The sequence below is a fragment of the Typha angustifolia genome, chromosome 8 (assembly GCF_048772165.1).
Source record: "Typha angustifolia cultivar Huaian chromosome 8, ASM4877216v1, whole genome shotgun sequence".
In the NCBI taxonomy this organism is placed as follows: domain Eukaryota; kingdom Viridiplantae; phylum Streptophyta; class Magnoliopsida; order Poales; family Typhaceae; genus Typha; species Typha angustifolia.
Genome location: NC_133246.1, coordinates 818,145 through 837,308, shown reverse-complemented (window position 1 = coordinate 837,308; position 19,164 = coordinate 818,145). Strand labels below are relative to the sequence as shown.

At 41.2% G+C, this 19,164-nt stretch overlaps 4 protein-coding genes across 6 annotated transcripts; 1 reads left to right on the top strand and 3 right to left on the bottom strand.

The window, feature by feature from the left end:
• Positions 1–307: 307 nt before the first annotated feature.
• On the bottom strand, positions 308–3,129 carry LOC140764432 (multiple organellar RNA editing factor 3, mitochondrial). Of its 3 annotated transcripts, XR_012105040.1 has the most exons (6): positions 2,731–3,129; positions 2,539–2,636; positions 2,379–2,444; positions 2,045–2,290; positions 877–1,020; positions 309–791 (listed from the first exon to the last, which is right to left on the bottom strand). XR_012105040.1 is itself a non-coding variant. In XM_073103001.1 (5 exons), the coding sequence occupies exons 1-4, from the start codon at positions 3,087–3,089 to the stop codon at positions 2,046–2,048; spliced, it is 768 nt and encodes a 255-aa protein (XP_072959102.1). In that variant the 5' UTR covers positions 3,090–3,129; the 3' UTR covers positions 308–1,020; position 2,045. The 3 variants fall into 3 exon arrangements, 2 of the variants coding, with proteins under 2 accessions (XP_072959102.1, XP_072959101.1); XM_073103001.1 differs by having other exon boundaries at positions 308–1,020; XM_073103000.1 differs by lacking the exons at positions 309–791; positions 877–1,020 and having other exon boundaries at positions 1,826–2,290; positions 2,731–3,128.
• Positions 3,130–3,393: 264 nt separating this feature from the next.
• Positions 3,394–11,317, top strand: LOC140764431 (probable acyl-CoA dehydrogenase IBR3). The gene is made up of 16 exons (XM_073102999.1): positions 3,394–3,783; positions 4,519–4,659; positions 4,850–4,981; positions 5,486–5,674; positions 5,801–5,878; positions 6,918–7,037; positions 7,161–7,259; positions 7,331–7,448; positions 7,905–8,173; positions 8,370–8,558; positions 8,902–9,044; positions 9,483–9,567; positions 9,649–9,858; positions 10,058–10,210; positions 10,532–10,636; positions 10,714–11,317. Exons 1-16 carry the CDS (start codon positions 3,505–3,507, stop codon positions 10,903–10,905), a joined length of 2,502 nt encoding a protein of 833 aa, XP_072959100.1. The 5' UTR covers positions 3,394–3,504; the 3' UTR covers positions 10,906–11,317.
• Positions 11,318–13,203: 1,886 nt separating this feature from the next.
• LOC140765241 (endoglucanase 3-like) lies at positions 13,204–15,683 on the bottom strand. Its single transcript, XM_073104217.1, has 8 exons — positions 15,340–15,683; positions 15,038–15,244; positions 14,747–14,947; positions 14,563–14,655; positions 14,278–14,439; positions 14,074–14,185; positions 13,838–14,001; positions 13,204–13,740 (listed from the first exon to the last, which is right to left on the bottom strand). Exons 1-8 carry the CDS (start codon positions 15,586–15,588, stop codon positions 13,408–13,410), a joined length of 1,521 nt encoding a protein of 506 aa, XP_072960318.1. The 5' UTR covers positions 15,589–15,683; the 3' UTR covers positions 13,204–13,407.
• A 754-nt stretch (positions 15,684–16,437) lies between these two features.
• LOC140765558 (pectinesterase-like) lies at positions 16,438–18,934 on the bottom strand. Its single transcript, XM_073104704.1, has 2 exons — positions 17,898–18,934; positions 16,438–17,203 (listed from the first exon to the last, which is right to left on the bottom strand). The coding sequence occupies exons 1-2, from the start codon at positions 18,874–18,876 to the stop codon at positions 16,509–16,511; spliced, it is 1,674 nt and encodes a 557-aa protein (XP_072960805.1). The 5' UTR covers positions 18,877–18,934; the 3' UTR covers positions 16,438–16,508.
• Between the last annotated feature and the right edge of the window lie 230 nt (positions 18,935–19,164).

The following is a 19,164-nucleotide window of genomic DNA, read 5'->3' as shown; positions in this document are numbered from 1 at the left end:
CCTTCTCTATTCAGTTCATAATTTTCTTCATATTTTTTACGAGCCTGAACGATTATTCATGTGACCGGATAAGGAGCGAGGTTTGTAGACACAGTAGAAAAGAAAGAGATACATTGGAAGCATTCATATTCCTGTCGCAGTGTCCTCAACTTTCCTGCTATACAACCAGATCATAGAAGGAAATCCACAACCATATGAATCAAAAAGAACCAAGACGTAATTCGGAGTCATGCCCCCCCCCCCCCCCCCCCCCCCCAGCATTACAAGTAGATTTTTCATGTTAAGAAAACACAGAATACTCTTGCATTCCTTTCTATCAACAGATTTTTGAATAACAATTAGCTTGGAAGTTATCATTCTTCCATCCTATATTAACGTATAAGTTTGGACATACAATTTGCTTGAACTTGGCTATCCACATATCCATCCAGCAATGGATGCCTTTCGCCTTTACCGTAGCCTAATAATACTTCAGGATTCAAAGAATCCAAAACGAGAAATCCTTTTCTGATCCTTTCAACTTCAAATCCTAGTAATCTTGATCTATGGCAATACCTTGGCCCACATTTCTTAATCTGATTTCATCAGCCTGCAGATCCTCCACTAGAGAATTGCAAGTAAGGTTGTACTTATCCATTTCTCTGCCAGAGAGCATGCATCTATCTCACAATAGGATGGAGTTTGAGCACTGAACTGATAACAGTCATTCTCCCAAGGAATGACTTCTAACATTCCACCTGCTAACATCTTTTGCACTTTTTTCACCCACCCATCTTTTTGTTTCACATCTCCTAGAGGCAGAGAGCCACATTTGAGAACTATTACTGCAGAAGCTAATTCATCAAAACAATAACAATCCAACTTGAAATGACGCACCTGTAACTCATAACATCTCCTGGTGGTCCAGAACTATTATGTTAACGATCACTTCTATTTCTGCGTAATCATCCATAGAAGGTACTACTTCCCAATTCACCCTTTTGACTCGGTTAATCCCCAAATAACTAGTACTTATTTTACCTGTAGAATAATTGGCATTATCTCAACCACAATGTTGATACCCTCATACCAAATATTGTAAACCAAAGATATATTCAATAAAGCTTCAGATAGAATTAATCATCAAAAGCACAACTATGTTATAGCATAATTGAATCATTAGTTCTTTGTTTTGATACATGTTTCTGAAAATGTCGGTTATGAAACCATTCAAGCAACCCTAGGTAAGGGGCAAATACAATAGCATCTTGATACTCGAAAATCAAGGTGACCAGGAATGACTCTGACATAGCTTATAAGTCCCGGATCATCCTAAGATGTGTCTAAATAAGATATGACATTAGATTCTCAGTAGCATCAGTAAGCTAATACACTAACAGGCCTCAAATCACATAGACTATGGAAGTATTTAAGGTCATTTTTGGTCCACTTGTTAAGTTGTTGAAGGAACAAAGGAATTACTCCAGAGTATCTTGCAGATATAATAGAATGCGAATAAAGGACACAGTGCCTTTATCTGTACTAAGTAGGAATGACAACATGTGAAGAATGTCAAATGGAACGCCAATTCAAAACTAATTAAAAGTCTATATATGTTATTATCTATGTAGTTAAGATTACAATTGCCTGTATTGTATGTTGCCATCTAAACATGTAAGTATCTATACAAATGCCTATTACCACAGAATTGCCTAGACAAATAACTAAGCATCCAGCCAAAGCAATTGAAAGTTCAACAAAACTGCATAAAGTTACTTTTGTAACTAAGTTGTTTAGGTTGGAGCAACCTTTCATATACCAGCAAAATCACATGAAAGATGTACCATTGTTAAAAGCAGTCACTTAAAAATGAAGAAAGAACCCCTTCAACAGATCATACTACAATGACCTAAACGTACGGTGACACAAATGATAGTACCTTACTCACAGTATTGCAGTATCTTCATCAAATTAGACACTGGAGTATCTACTTTTCTACAAACTTCATTTAGTATGATCATAATAGCTAACCAGCTTCTAAGTTGCATCAAGAATTTAAGAAAACCTTAATTCCCTTCTCCTGGTGAACCACTTTGATGCCCTTGCTGCGGGTTATCAGATACTTGCTGTGAAGCAGCAGGCGGTCTCTGTTCTTGCATCCATGCACCTCGCTGCATTGGTTCTCTCCTTTCGACTTGCATAGTTTCGCGTCGTCTATCATACCGAGGACGAGGTCTGTTCCTTGTCGGCTGCCTCTCATTGAATCGAAACTGTGGTCTATGGATGACCTTACCATCAACGAAAAGATCCCCTGTTGGATGTAAGTAAAATGATTGGATAATGCCCTAAAATCCATGAAAATTATAGGGAAGCAAAAGAGCAACCAACATATCACTGACCTCCATAGTCCTTATTAGGCACATCTAAATACGAATCAGGCAGCACCCAAAGAACACCAGGCAATCCTACATACAGGAACAGAACAGTCAAAGATACAAAATTTCCACCAAAAAACTACTCTCGTCCCTCGAATCAACAAAAACCCATCAACCGAATCACCTTTAACTTTATAAGAAAGCTCCTCCGAGATCAATGCGCCGAATCCGGTGTAGGTCGTAGTGCAAACTGAGTATATCTTCTTCTTCGCCTCCTCCTCACTAATGAAACCCAGAAACCCTTAAACCCCAGATCAACTAAAACCCAATAAGTTGGGGGCAAAAAAAGAAAAGAATAAGAAGGGCCCTTGACTACCTTCCGACGACGGCGGTAAGGGTCTTGACGTAGGCAGCGACCATCTCGTCCTCGGTGGGTTTGGGGTCCTGGGGGAACTCCATGACGATGAGCCAGTGCTCATAATCGCAGCCATCGAGAAGAATCGTTTCTTTCGGTGGGCGGTTGCTCCAGTTCGGTGAAGGGTCATTGAGTGGGGAGTAGCCTGAGCCAGAGGTCGTCTTTGGGCGAGACGGGATAGTAAACGGAGAGGACGAGGAGGGGAAGGGGAAGTGATCGGACAAAGAAGCGATGACGCGGGAGGATAGAGGAGGGTAGGAGGAGGAGACGAGAGCTCGGGAGAGGAGAGAGGAGAGGCTTCTTCGGGTTACCGCCGCCATGGTTCAGAGACTTTCGGAAAGGGAAGGAATCGAAAATGCCAAACAGAGAGAAACTAATACGTGGGCTTGGATTCGTGGGCTTAGATATGATGAGCCCATCAATGGCCCGAGATCACATCAGTCACATACATGGGTTTAGATAATAGATGTCACTATACTAACGGAAGACGGTCTTAGTTGGGATAGATAGCTACTGTAGAAGAGATAATTGGGTTTATCTCCTAATGGAAAAGTACCACGTCACAGTCCACATCTTAAGAAACTTTCCAACTTGGGAATCTTCAGTTCCGGATATATCTCCCATCGTCTATCTAAGTACTATGATAGCACACTTCGATGTATCCGATCCCGTCTTCTCTTATCACTCTTCCCCTAGGATTTCTGTGATCTCGAGATAGGGTTTTCTCCGCGATCCATGGCGAAGTTGACGTCTAACCTCCTCCGCGCAGTGCATCCGGCGCAACGCTTCGACGAGGCGGCGCTGCTCCGGTACGCGACGGTCAACGTTGAGGGTTTTCCCTCTCCCCTTGCGAGGTTTACCGTCACCCAGTTCGGCCATGGCCAGTCCAATCCTACTTTTTGTCTCGAGGCCGTCGCCCATGGGACTCCGGGCGTCGTCAAGCGCTATGTGCTGAGGAAGAAGCCTCCCGGTGTTCTACTCCAGTCCGCGCACGCGGTCGAGAGGGAGTTTCAGGTTTGTTTTCTCAATTTGAATTGGGTTGGATTTAGGTTTATTTTCGCAAAATGAGGCGTTTGATCGAGTGGCTATAGGAGTTAATTGATCCATTTATGTGGAAGAAGAAAAGATAGATTTTTTCTGTCAGATTAGAATTATAGTTAACCGGTTTTAGAGCTTTGGTCATGTCGCGGTATATCCTTTGTTCGGTTGTAAGATTATATGAAATATTCGTTATTGTTATTCTAGGTAAAGAAATTGGATTTGTATAGTCTGAAACAGAATCTTGATTGTATAATTCTTCCACTGCAACTTGAGTAGCAGAAGGGCTTAATTCTTGGTCACACTAAGTTCTCTTAAAATTTGAATTACTTGTCTATATCAGTCTAATAATCCAACTCTGAGCATTATACATCTGATGGTAGATGTTCTGTTGTGTAGGGCTTCAGGCCTTGTTCTGGTGTTTGCACATGTTTAGTTAGTCTTTCCTTTTTTTTTTCTGTGTATTTGTTGGGCGAGATGTTTTGAGAGGTAGTGTTCTTGCATACTTATTTGCAATTATATTCGTACTTCTTAATCTTATGTACCCATACTTTGATTGTTGCATTGCTTGGCCTGTTACAATCATTTTCCTACTAATATGGGCCAGCTAGAGCAAATCTCAAAGTAAGGACACCAAAAAATTGACAGATTTTGTTCCGGATCTATTACTTGTATTTATCTTACTCCATGTACCAATTTGGTGTCCAACAGGTTCTGAAGGCCTTAGGTGTTGGTACAGGGCTTCCTGTTCCCACAGTGTTTTGTCTATGCACTGATACATCCATAATTGGAACAGCTTTCTATATTATGGAGTATTTGGAGGGATGGATATATTCAGACAACAAACTACCCGTAAGACATATTATTTGGACATTCTTATTTGTTTCTGCTTGGAAAACAGCTTTCTTGTTTGCCAGATGACTATATTTGAAGAAATGCCTTCTTTGTCAGGACTGAGCATATCAGCTCATTTTAATTTTAAATGCACTTACACTAATCCACATTCTTATTTTTAGTAATTAATGCATTTCTGTGTGTACAGGGAAGCACCCCAGAGAAAAGGAAGGCTATATATCTGGCCACTGCCAAAACTTTGGCTGATTTGCACAGAGTTGATGTGGATTCAGTAGGGCTGCAAAAGTATGGCCGGAGGGACAACTATTGCAAGAGACAGGTGCGTTAAAGTTACTTAAATTGAATGGTTAGCTACATCTTCAGTATATCAATTGAAAATGATGATATCAAGTGATTTGGTGTGTTTCTCAGTGTGATAGCAATACAGTATGGTTGGTATTCTTTTTTCACTGCTTAAATTTGGCATTTGGTTGTTCACACTTGGGATATGAATCTTCCTGTGACATCTGGTTATTGTCTCTGCTTTATCTGATATAATACTAAATCCACTTTTTGACATTAGTTGTACTTTTGAGAATGCATTCCTTGTTAGCAGCAATCTTTATGTACTCACTACTCATCAGTTTTGCTGCCTTAAGGACATGTTTCTTCCATTTGGGTTATTTGAATAATGGGGTTAAATAATAGAATTTGCAACTTACTTTTTAGGAAGTCTAATCTGATTTCCCTAGAGTACTTGCATCTCTTAAAATGTGTTATTATATAGGTCAAGCCACTGAAAAAGGGCATACTTTCCTGAGCTACTTATTTGTCTGTTACTTAGGTGGAAAGATGGGAGAGACAATATCTTGCTTCAACTGGTGAAGGGAAACCTGATCGGTATGTTAAGATGCTTGAGCTGGCTGGGTGGCTGAAAAAGCATACTCCGCAAGATGATTCTTGTAGTGGATCAGGCACTGGCCTTGTGCACGGGGACTTTCGGATAGATAATCTGGTCTTCCATCCGACTGAGGTTAGTAGTCCTTTGATTGCAGTTGCGTAAGATATTGGGAATCCAAGTTTATAAAATATTTATGATGATAGTTGTATTGCATTATCCATATAGCAGGGCTGAAAAGTTTCTTCTGTCTTGCTGCAGGATAAAGTGATTGGTATACTTGATTGGGAACTATCAACATTGGGGAACCAGATGTGTGATGTTGCATACAGCTGCTTGGTAATTGTTTTTTGTATTATATATAATTATGAGATGCAGTCAAGGCACACTTGATTCCATCTGTTTATCCTGTTTGATTTCGGTCAGAATATATACTGTTTTGTTTTTACTCAATTGCTCGTGAATTTCTGGCAACATGGTTCAGATTGTGAGTTTTAATTACCAAAAGTTGTCGCAACCAAGCATGGACACTACTATAGCATGTAGGTGTCTTAGCTTAAGAATGCTACCATAAGTGCATCTGAAATTTAACATGAATTTTCTAGATTTACTCTTTGCTAAGCTGCATTCCTTTCTTGGATTTGGTTATCTGTTTGAATCCAAATAGTCAAGGTTAGGGAGTTGTCTGGTATACAGCTTTGGTCCTCAGTATTTTGGTTCAGTTATACAGCTTCTTTTTCCATTATTACTAATCTCTATTTTATAGCTTGGTTCTCTTTAAATTTCTTTAGAAAAGCATATATGTAAAAAAAAAAAAAAATCGATTGCAGAATTTGTGTGAAGCCAGAGTTGGTTGACATAGTCTGTGCTTCCATCTCTAGCAAGCTCCATCCATCTCTAACAAGCTTCATCTTAGTATAGCTTGGGCTATTTAGATGTGTTTCTTACTTGAGGTATAGCTTGACATAGTCTGTGCTTCCATATTTAGATGTGTTTCTTACTTGGAAGAGATGTAGGAAGAACGATATGTTTCCCAAGGCAATGTTTAATATAGAATTTATTTGATAGGGAAATTTTCTCTTAGCTAAGAACTTAACAAAGCAGGTTGTTACATTTTTAGTATTTACATCAGATTAAATACTTTGGCACTTGGCAATAAAAGTAACTAATCAAACAACATATTCTCTGACATTATGGTTAAAAATTTCAGGAGAAATGAATGTCATTGTGCAGTGTGACACCTTTCATTTATATCTTTTGCAACTTTAATATCAGGACTTGCTTGAGAAATGAAATTTAGGCTAAAGAGCATGTAGTAACAGTCAGAGATATTTAGTAGATGATACATTAGTCAGCCATTTTTGTCTTCTTTTCACAGCCTTATATTGTGGATGTGACGCTAAGTGACATGACATCTCATGGAGGTTTCAAATATAATGGCACTCCAGAAGGAATCCCTTCGCTAGAAGAATACCTGGCTGTTTACTGCCATGCAGCTGTAAGCTTACTTTACAGTTGTTTTCTAACTACATTTTCTAAAAGTTGATCACCTCTACTTATTTACCTCATTCCTTGATCTATGATATCCGTATGTTCTTCTTTTGTTATCATTTTTTTGCAGGGAAAATCATGGCCAGTTGCAGACTGGAAATTCTATATTTCCTTTTCTTTATTTCGTGGGGCATCTATTTATGCAGGAGTATATCACAGATGGATTTTGGTACTTGCCTTTTCTTGTGCAAGATTAAATGCTATATTTCAAATATCTGATGTTTTTCCACATAAATGCAGGGTAATGCTTCGGGCGGCGACCTTGCTAAGTACACTGGAAAGCTAGCTAACACTCTGGTGGATTATGCTTGGATGTTTATAAATCAGAAAACTGTGCTTCCAGACCAACCTCCACTTGGTAACTGGTTTGATCCATTAGGCAACTAGTTTACCTTATGTTGGACTTGTATGCACCACATATATATAATTTGGTACTTGTTCTTTTCATTAAATCATAGAAGATACCCTGCTTCAGGTGGTTTTTGGCGCTTTAACAGGGGGAATTAAAATTAGTGAAAAGATAGGGTGTGAACAAAATAAAGGCATAATGTAGAGTGTGAGATGAAAAAGAAAAAGAGTAGATGCATTTGGAATACATAACTGCTGTAGATATGAGAAGTTTATTACCTTAGCTGAATTGTTTTCAGTTTCCAGTACAACTGTGAGTTGTTAACAAGAATGCTTAACTTTGGATCAAACTAAATATATTTCTTTCTGCAGGTCTTTTCTAAAGTATCTTTGATTCTTTTCCAACTCTTGACTTTGAATGTTGCAAATATTTGCACCATTTGACCTTTTCATATAATTTGTATAGGTGTGTTTGAATCCAATGTTTCTCAGAAAGTGTTAGAGAAAGAAAAGAATATCCCATATGTCACAAAGGATCAGGGAAAGTTTGTTCCAAGTCAGAAGATTTTGGAACTCCGAACTAAATTAATTAAGTTTATGGAAGATCATATTTATCCGATGGAGAATGAATTCTACAAACTTGCACAATCAAATGCACGCTGGACGGTACATCCAGAAGAAGGGAAATTAAAAGCATTAGCAAAGAGAGAGGGCCTATGGAACCTGTGGATTCCTGTAAGTTTTCACTTGATTCTTTTTTCCATTAACTTCATTCGAAAGTCAGTCAGAGTACATTTTGATTTTGTTGAGTTGCATGTTTATTTCTTCATTTGATTTTTATTATACAACCTTTTGTTTTGAATTTCTGTTCTTGATCATAATGTTACATAAAGAGTATCTACAAATAATTTCTTGACTGGTTCATTTGCAGTTTGATAGTGCTGCTAGGGCAAAAAAGCTACTTGATGGCGAAGATTATACTTCTCATAATTTGAATGATCTCTTGCTTGGTGCGGGACTTTCGAATCTTGAATATGGATATTTGTGTGAAATTATGGGTCGTTCAGTTTGGGCCCCACAAATATTTAACTGCGGTGCACCAGATACTGGTAATATGGAGGTAAGCTGTCGTCTTCATATATATATATATATACACTAATGTATGCTATTGACGTTTATACTGTTAAAAATAATCTTCTGCACTGCTAGAGCCTCTTATATATATCACCTGAATCCACAAATTAGTTACTAACTGGAGGTTAAATGATCGAGATTATCACTTTTATTTATCTATTTCATTGGGGAAAGATAATAGGTCTGTAAAATTAGCATGCAATGATTTCTGCACTGTCTTAGGTGGAGTTCTGGCACAATGATTTGTTATCTTAGCTAGGCTCCTTGTCAGTCTGTGCAGTTTTAACCATATTCTTTGATTCTGTGCTGTACTATTTTTCTTTGGTTAGGTACTGCTAAGATATGGAACTAAGGAGCAACAAAGACGGTGGCTCATTCCTTTGCTGGAAGGGACAATTCGGTCTGGATTTGCAATGACAGAGCCGCAAGTTGCATCCTCTGATGCTACCAACATTGAGTGTTCAATTACCAAGTAAGAAATGAAAGCAGGTTTAGTAAACAATTAATTAAATGCAAGCATGTTGTGAAGTCACCACATAATATGCTTGGAGTAAGTTGGTTTTCATGCAATTTTCTTCCATTACATGCCCTTGTTGCTCTTCTCTCACATACAAATCCATTTCACTTCCCATCGGAGTTAAGTATCCCTGCATCCTTTTGCCTCACATAAATTTGATTTAATAAACTTAGTAACACATCTTGATTTTAAAACAAATGTTTTTGCCTGTTGGTCTGAATTTGATGTATTGAAATATGGCATAGTTTTGTTTCCCTGTTATAGTTGTTGCTAGCATCATTTGTCATCCTGAGTAATTTTTCATCAGGTTGAAACCCTTTTTGTACTCTTAATATTTCCCAATGAGTAAACATTATTTCAACCCAGGTGTTTCTGTTGTTAAACTCGATACAGGCAGGGAGGTTTTTATATTATAAATGGCACAAAGTGGTGGACAAGTGGAGCGATGGATCCTAGGTGCAAAATCCTGATACTAATGGTAAGTTATATTCCTGTAATCATTTGGTGCTTAATGTAAATGCTTTCTTTCTGGTCTTATGATTATGGAATACTTATGCAGGGAAAAACGGATTTTACTGCTCCTAAACATAAGCAGCAGTCAATGATTTTAGTTGACATCAATACACCTGGTGTGCATATAAAAAGACCATTATTGGTCTTTGGTTTTGATGATGCACCTCATGGGCATGCAGAGATTAGTTTCAACAATGTACGTGTTCCTGTGGGGAATATCCTGCTTGGAGAAGGCCGGGGCTTCGAGATAGCTCAAGTAGGTGTTACATGTTTTTCTTCTTACAGAACTTCCTTTTTTCTTTTTCTTTTTTGATAAACTGAAAATCTATAAATGAGAAAGCAAAATGCCTCAATAGGCATAAAGCAATGCATCAATTAAGGGTAGCAGATTCCTATAATTATTGTGACCTAAATTGACCAAAAGAGTTTACATTTGAACACTTTTGCTTTTGAAGGGTAGGCTAGGTCCTGGCAGATTACATCATTGCATGAGACTTATTGGAGCAGCTGAACGTGGCATGCACATGATGGTGGAAAGAGCTCTCAGAAGAAGAGTCTTTGGAAAGATGATTGCTGAACAAGGCTCCTTTTTGTCTGACCTTGCTAAGGTACCTCTCTTGACATCATAAAGAGATTTTGATGCTCAGAACAAATGAACCACCTTCATAGACTGAAGTAGTTAATACTATTATGCTTGATCTTCACAATTGTAAGCAAGTTCATACGCACCCTTATGCTTATAATCTTTATGGATATGGGTGAAAGCGCAAGTAGAAACAATAATGTGATATCCTTATTATTAGACCATGTTAATTTTACTTTGGATACAATTAGTTGTATCATGTTGGTGGTTTATTGTTTAATGTTAGTTTTTATTGCTAGACACCTGTTCAGTTCAGAATTCATATAATTTTGGTGTGACTTTTCAGAGCCGGATAGCATTGGAACAGGCAAGACTATTAGTTTTGGAAGCAGCTGATCAACTTGATCGACTTGGGAACAAGGAAGCTCGTGGAATTATCGCCATGGCCAAGGTAAATTAAAATGCACTTTTTTTCCAAAGATTTTGTTCCTCCAATGAGCAAGAAGTGACTCCATGGTCCTCTGCCAGGTAGCGGCACCAAATATGGCCCTGAAGGTGCTTGACTTGGCAATGCAAGTTCATGGTGGTGCTGGTTTATCATCAGACACCGTTCTCGCCCACTTATGGGCTACAGCAAGGACATTGAGGATCGCAGATGGCCCTGACGAAGTTCATCTTGGTACCATAGCCAAGTTAGAACTGCATAGAGCCAAGCTATAGAGTTTTAGAGTTTTTCACTTCTGATATACCTTGGAGAAGAATGAGAAGGGTATATATATACAGGTTATACAGTAAATAGGGAAAATAAGACAATTTGGGGCAAGAGACAACTGAAGCTTCCTGAATTGGCAATGCGGGATTAGGAAATGTACTTTAGGTTCAGTACCTTGCCTCAGATTGGAATTTGATAAATCTTATATGATTGCAGCTTCTTGGATGCTTTGGAAGGAAAAGATACAATACATTGCAAAGCAATGCCATCTTTGATGCCATGTTCATGAGAATCATTAAATGCTAATAGCTGTTTGATACTATATGGATGCTTTCTTTGTACCATATGCATTTGAAGGGGAATTATTAGCAAGCTTTTAAGTGAAATGTTAAACAACGTAGTACGTGATTCTTTCTTCCATGTTACTAAGTCAAACCTTTTCTCTCTTTCGGTGTGCCAAGCTGCAGTTTATGGGCAATGGCAGCCAATGGCTGTACTACTGAACAAATGCTTCAGCTGGCTTTGGCTTTAGGATTGGAGTATGGATGAGAGCAGGGGATTCTCTGCAGGCTAGTCGAGCAGGAAATCCCTGCCATCACAGTACTTGGCAGGCCATGATTGGCTGCCAATTATGACAATCTTGCATTCCAAATTTGTCTTCTTCGCACTACTGCTAATAATGTTCTACAAATTAAATAAAAGAAATCTCAAGTTAGACTTATAGAATATGAGACACTTTAGGATTCTTACATCCAAGAATCTACTCTGGACCAATGGGTGAAGAATCTTGCATCCATGAATACCACGAATAGAGAGACTCTAGGATTCTTATCCTCTGGCACCAAAGAGCTGGCCTATGAGTGTTTTTTTAATTTAAAAAGAAAAGAAAAGAATCTACCAGACCTTTTGGCATATACTTCACCTCTTCCTTTTAAAAGCTAAAGTTGAGATCTCAAACATTGGTTAGGATTTGTGGCTTTAACTGCAAAAAGCCTGCTCTCTCTCCGTGCTTGTCTAAACCCTTTGAGTCCTTTCCAGTCCAAAAGTCACCTTAGCTTTTTAATAACCATATGTCTTGTTAATGCTTATATGAAAAAATAATACACCTAAAGCTTTTGGCACAATAAATTATTAGAATGGAATGTCTCATGGTCTGCCATTTCTGATGGATTGAAACAGAGAGCCCATGTTCTTACTTCTGCTCATGTTCTTTGAGTTCAGCTCCACATGCACATCTGCACACATTGCTGTTGCTCACACTCCATTGGACTGCCCCCACATCACATGCCACCTTCTTAACCATCCATCCATCCATCCATCCATCCATGGATGATACAATGCATGCCCATCACCATACCATATGATACGGCTCACTCCTCTTTCTCTTTCCCACATCTTGTCATCATCAATGGTCAAACATGTGGCCGAAGTCACATGTCTCACAATTACATCTCTCTAGTACTTCTCTGACTCACGGATGGATGTAGCAGATGCATCAATTGGTCAGAATCTTTGTCAACTTTTTCTCCATGAGAGAACTGCAAACTTGCATCCAATATTTTGAGTGATCACAACGAAGCTCCATGTGTGGATGTGGCGAAGGAAAGGTTGGTTCCCCTTTACAACTCAATCATATGTTTCTGAAACTAACATGGTGTGTAGTGTATAGAAAATGAAGTCCAGCTCGATTTATACTGTTCTTCCTGCTCTATTACGCCTCCCAGAGCCCCAGGTAAGCAGCACTGTCATAGTAGTTATTTTGCAGCATAATTTTCACTAATTATTACAATAATCATTAGAGAGGCAGTCTTAGACTATTATTAGTGCTCCCAAAATATGTGAGCTACCTTAATTAGGGGACAAATATTCTTAAGTACGGTGGAATAATATTCCAGTTTCCCTAAGAGGGGGGGTGGGGAGACAAAGCTCCATGGTCATGGTCAAGGTCAAGGTCAACATATTCTTCTGATAACAAAGGCTGATACAAATATTTGGCCTCTCTCCCGATGCATCGCAGAGCCCGGCGTTCAATAAATATTAAATAGCATTAAATATTATAAGCTATTTCCCATGCTCGATATCTATAATCTATCCCTTGCAATTTTAATATGAGCCTTCCTCCCGCACGATTTCTGATGCATTTTCGGAATTGGATCTGCATCCGGATCCGAATCCGAATCTCGTAGGTAGTTACTAGTTGCTAGCACCTCGTGATTCGTGTCACCGTGCTGTGATTATAACATTTTTGGAAAGCTCGAGGTGCTTTAGACGATATCGATGTCTGATAATTAATCCAAATCATTCAATTGATTCCAAACTACATTCATTCATTCATTCATTACGGACATAAAAAACGAAAGAAACCCACATCATCATGCAAACCCTAAACAAAGACCCTCCCATGCACTCCTTAGCTGCATTGGGGTCCTCCCTCCACGTCAGATTACTACTACTACTACTGCTGCTGCTGCTGCTGCTGCTGCTACATCTTAAACTTAACCTAATTATAATTAGAGTTGGCCAAAGGAGTGAGCCAGATATGCAAGAGAGCCAACAAGTGGGGCATTGATGTATGTGGCAGGCTCGGATTGCGCGTAATCGGACCGTTGGTCGGGGAACCGGTCCATCGCGTCCGGCCCACCGATGACGGCGCCAGTTAGAACATTCGGATTCGGCGCCGCCGTGTTCAATGCGGCGAACCCGGCCGAGCAGGCGATGCGGGCCGGGTGGGCGGAAACCGACGGCAGAGATGAACCCCTGTGGTGGATCCTCTCCGGGTATTTTGGGCCATAACCCACCATGTATGACATCCTTAACGGGTTGTCTCCGAGTAAATAGTCCACCTGGGCCACCCAAAATATATCATATTGAAGGACTTCAGGGTATCTCTCTATGTGAATGCAGTAGTTAGAGGAGTATAAATGCTAAAAGTGGCCTTACCTGTCGCTTGGCAATGGAGCGCAGCTTCTTTGGGGTCACAGTAACCCCACCGCAGGTGACGACTTGTTTGGAGAAGGTGAGGTATTTAGCGTAAGTGAGGAGGAGGAAGGAGGTGGACGTCACGTATTGCATATTACTATCACTCAACTTAAACAATAAACCCCCTGTGAAAATTAAAAAGAGTTAATTAGTAGATACACACTAATATTTTAGTTACTCTTGTCTTTTCTTAGTACCTGGAGTGTATTGGGTTTGAGAGAAAGAAGTCCCTGGTATTAAAGAGCAGATGAAGCTATCAGCATGCCCCTTGTAGTCATGAAGAGACCTCACATTTTGGACCAGAAACGCCTGTATAGATAGATAATATGTTAGTCATAAAAGCCCTTGAGAATATCACCAACTAGAAGGGGGATGAATGTTAAAAAAGAAGTTGAACCAACCTTAGAGAGTAGGATTCTAGCACCCACATGCTTGTTGTCCCAGCCAAAAGTATTGTCGGATTCATCAGCTCCAAGGGTTTGACCATTTGCTTGGATGTAGTTTAAGTAAGTTGGTCTCTTTGTGGCTCTATGTAGCCATGCTGCTCCCCAGAGTAACTCATCCTTCAGCAAACCAACATAGCATTTAAGTCAACAACGTACGTACAAGTGTTTTAAGTGTTTGTTTAACAGAAAAGAACTTATTAATGAGAGAGATAAGAAGAGGTGTGTGTGATTCCTTGTTACCTGGTACCCAGAATAAGAGCAGTAGAAGGGGCATACAATATTGTGTAGCCTATCACTATATGAGCCTCTGTGCTTGTCAGCAAACTCAAACACCTTTAAGAAATGCAAAAAGAAGCTTAGAGTAAAGTAAAGAATGAGATGTTTGAAGAAAATTAAGTGCAAGTTGTTGGTATTGGAGTATTACTCTGATGGCGGTTTGAAGGAGGCGTTTGGCGTAGGATGGGTCAGACTTCCTGAAGACGAGAGAAGCAGCAGCCAGAGCAGCTGCAGTCTCTGCAGCTACTTCAGAGCCTGGGTTGCTGCTGTCTATTTTGTACACAGTTCTTGGGGTATCCATGTCCTCTGGCCTCTCCCAACAAGCGTGGTCTTTGTTTGCATCTCCCACCTGTAATCACTTCCAATGTAGGTAAAATGCCCCAAAGTTGCCATCTTTTACCTTACTAAAGGGAGAGGAAGGAAATAGAGGATGGCAAACCTGAACATAGATGGTATCAGGATGGGCAGTGGCTTTGAGAAGGTAGTCAGTGCCCCAACGAATGGCCTCCCTTGCATTCTCTAGCTCCCCCTTCATTTGCCCACCAAACTCAATCACACTCCAGGAGAGCATGGTGGTGGTGAAAGCCATGGGGAACCCAAACTTCACATTATCCCCTGCATCATAGTACCCACCAACCAGGTCCACCTGCATTTTACCAACAGACCCACATCATATTATCCACCCAAAACGATTCAAATCAACAACAACAACAACAAAAGCATGAGATTTAGAGCTCTTGCATGCATTGTTGAGCCATCTGAGAGGCCAGAGTCCCTCCTCCAAGTCATCCTCTGGTTACCGGGAAGCTTCCCTGACCTCTGCCCTTCAAAGAAGAGTATGGACTTGGAGAGGGCATCTCGGTAGTTGTGACTTGCAAAGCCATGGTGTGGGTGGTTCCTCTGCCGTTGGGTTTCAAAACCAAAGCCATTGGTGAGGAAAAGACCAACCAAGAAGCAGAGGACAAGAGGAGAAGGGAAGAGGAGGGCCATTTTGAGCTACAACCAGAGCTTGGAGCTCTTGAGAAGAGAGCTCTATTTATAGAGCTGAAAGCTATCTCCCCTCTGCAACCCCCCCTAGCCCTGCTATTATGGTCACCATTAGGAAAGCATTTAAAAAGCTTTCACCTCGCTCATTTATTAACTCCTTTCGTTGTGTCCTAAGGGAGTCACATGAGAGCTGAAGCCCAAACTAAATTCCCCCTGTTCTCATTGGTGGGCCAAAAAAACGCCCTCCTTGGAATATAGTAATGGCATCGTTAAGTAGCCCCCCCCCCCTTGTCCACATTTACCATGTTGGCAGGCAAAATTATATCATAGCGAGATAAGCATAATAATAACCATCAATCTCTTTAGGCTTCAATCTCTTTAGGCTTTATAGGTTCCTAACGGTCACCTATTGCAACAGTATTAACGGTAGAAATATTGGTGAAACCTTTCTCTTTAGCACAGAGAAAGAGAGAGAGAGAGAGAGAGAGAGAGAGAGAGAGAGAGAGAATCCTATGTCGTGATTCAGTGGAGTAACGGAAAGAGATAAAGAAGTTGGGTCAGATGTCAGAGCCACATCCTCAATCTTTACAACTACGAAAATTAACATCTTTCAGGGGCGTATATGCAAAAACTGAGAATCCGTAGATAGCTGCATTGGGTTCCGTCTGAAGTGGGGTCGGCAGCGTTCTCACTTTTTCCTCGCCGAATTCAGCCGGAAACTACGCGAAAGGACGGAAAAACTAGCCAAATACTACCAAGAAAAAAACAGAAAATAAAAATGAAAAAGAAACGAAGACAAGCGATAAAAGGCAAGACTCCCGTCTCCCGAGAAAGGCATGGGAATCAATGATGGGAGGAGAAAACTAACCATTCATTTTCATTCCAAAAGATTAATTGGACTAGGAATAAGAAACTTCCTACGATCAATTCAACCCTGCACTAAATGGGATTTGACTCGGACCCAACCACTGGTCTCCTTGTATGAATGTACCCACTGTAAACTTACTCGCCTCAGCCACGCCACTAATAACATGAAACCCTTCCCAATTCACCCTCTTGCTTGTGTTCGACCCGAGTCCTCTATTCTTATACTCCCCGTAGTACAACGTACTCAACCCAAACGTGCCATCCCACTCTAACCAACCCTTTGGATGAATCAGACTATCCAGCAAAGACTGCATGTATACAGTTCTCGAGTACTGCTTCCATGGCCTACCAAGGTACGTGGAGAAGCTCGACTGCACCGGGATTAGATCCGAGGCTGCAGTAACTTTGCAGTTTTGGATCGAGATGCCGGTGTTTTGGTTTGGGTCTTCTCTGCCTTGGGCTGTGAAGACGTTCATTTGGTTGGGCAGGGGCTTCCGGGCGTAGAGGTTGCACTTCTGGAAGATGACTGCTGCGTTCCCGAAGATGAAGTCTATGGTTCCGTAGATGTTGCATTCGCGGTAGAATTGGCGAAGGGAGTGGACGTAGAGGGTGTCTTGGTAGCCCACGAAGCTGCACCGGTAGAAGGCCGAGAGATCGGCGCCGGTTCGCAGGGCCACGGCTTGGAACTTCGACGGCCCGGCCGAGTTCTCGATGGTGATGTCTCGGGCTATGAATCCATTGCCGACTACGGCTGTACGCAGGATTAATTGTTAGTGCGTCTCGTTACTATAGCATGCGAGCTTGATTCAAATTTAAAGATTTCGATCTGTATGCATGCATGCATCTATGTTTGTCTAATATGTGATGCTCACTATATGTCAACGCTTGATTTAGTTCTTTTTCGTCAAAGTACGTTCATAGCTTAATATGAAACATATATAACGGTTGACTAAAGAGTCATGGATGGGTAGTGGATCGCAGCATACACCACGTGCTACTACTGATCACTGATATCTATATTGTTCAAATTAATATAAAACAATTCATAGATCGTAATATAGTATACATGGACTGTCATTTAGCCTAGATCACGCTAATTTACTTATTGCAGCCATACTTAGTTAGCTAAATATATATTCGACTTCCTTCCTTATAAAAACCATACCTTCGATCAATAATAATAAACCCTCCTCCCATCTCAAACAATCGTTTGAGTCAATAGGTAAAAATATATGATGGAACCTCAAAGCTAGAGATCCGACCAACTAAAATATATATATTTTTTTTTCTTTCAACCGTAATTGGAAAAATTCTGATGCAAAGTCGGTGAAAATACCATCTCGTTGCATGTTTGAACTACGAATTGCTATTTACCATCCATAGTTAGTCATAGCATTGTCAAGTTTAGTGTGGTCTAACTTGTACTGAGCGTTTAGAGTACTCACCTACGGTCGCAGATCTAAAGGTAGTCCATCCGTCCACCACATTCCGGCCGGCCTTGATCACTGTCTTTCCGATACCGTCACCGATGAACATTATATTTGTCATACTCTTCCCTACCTCAACGTTCTCAAAGTACGCGCCGGCCTTGATGTATATCACGAATCTCCGGGCGCTTTTACGCGGTGCCGCCTCCACCGCTGCCCCGATTGTTGTAAATTTCCCTGAACCATCCTTCGCCACCACCACGTCAGCTTTAATGGCACTCGGTGGCGATTGCAGAATTCTCCGGTCCCCAGCCGACAACCACCTCGGAAACCCCCCGGACACGTCGCCGTAACCCTCGAACACCTCCCTCCGCGGCTGGTGCCGATGACGTTGCAGCTTATTGACCAACGCGAGGGAGTTGCTGACGAGGCGCGACACGCGTGTGAGCCGTTGCTCGATGTAGGGCCGGACCTTGCTGCCACCGGAGACGAAGGCAAAGCCGTCGAGGCACGTGTACTGGTTGGTGATGGCGGCGGAGAGCACCGTCTGGACGTAGCTGACGTGGGACGGCGAGTTGGCGCTGACGTCAATTTCTGCGGTGCGGAGGAAGTCGAGGGTGTGGTCGAAGAGCTCGAGGCAGTCGGTGACGGCGAGGAGGTCGCGGTGGTGGAGGTACCGGCTGAGTCGGAGGAATGAGGAGCACTTGGCTACCGAGGACCTGACGACGGCGGCGGTGGCGTTGACGGAGGCGCAGATGACATCAGCGAGGGGGCTTTGGGTGAGGTCAATGGAGAGGGAGGAGAGAGTGGTAGCGCAGAGTTCAGGGTAGAGGGTGCCGTTGCAGTGGCTGGCAGCGGCGGCGGCCTTGGAGTTGACGTGGTAATTGTAGTTGGATTTGGTAGCAGAGGTGGGTTTTGTTGTAATTAGGAGGAAGAGAAGGAGTGCTATAATGGAGGTGGATGAGAAGAATGTGGTTCTTTGGGTTAAATGTAACATGGTGTAATTTGTGTTAGAACTAATCCAGTAGTAGTGATACTAGAGGTAGCTAAGGATATATAATGCACATCTTCTATCTACCTGCCTATCTATCTATCTATCTAAGTACTACCATCTATACTACAGATCGGATCTAACATTCTACGTACAATAACTACACTTGTGAAGAGGGAGGCATGCACGAGGTGTTGTAGTTGACCGGATTTACTTGAAAGTGGACTTAATAAGTATAGCTGGCAGAATGAGATGAGCAGTCTATTTAATTGTGTACAGTCACAGAAAATTGAA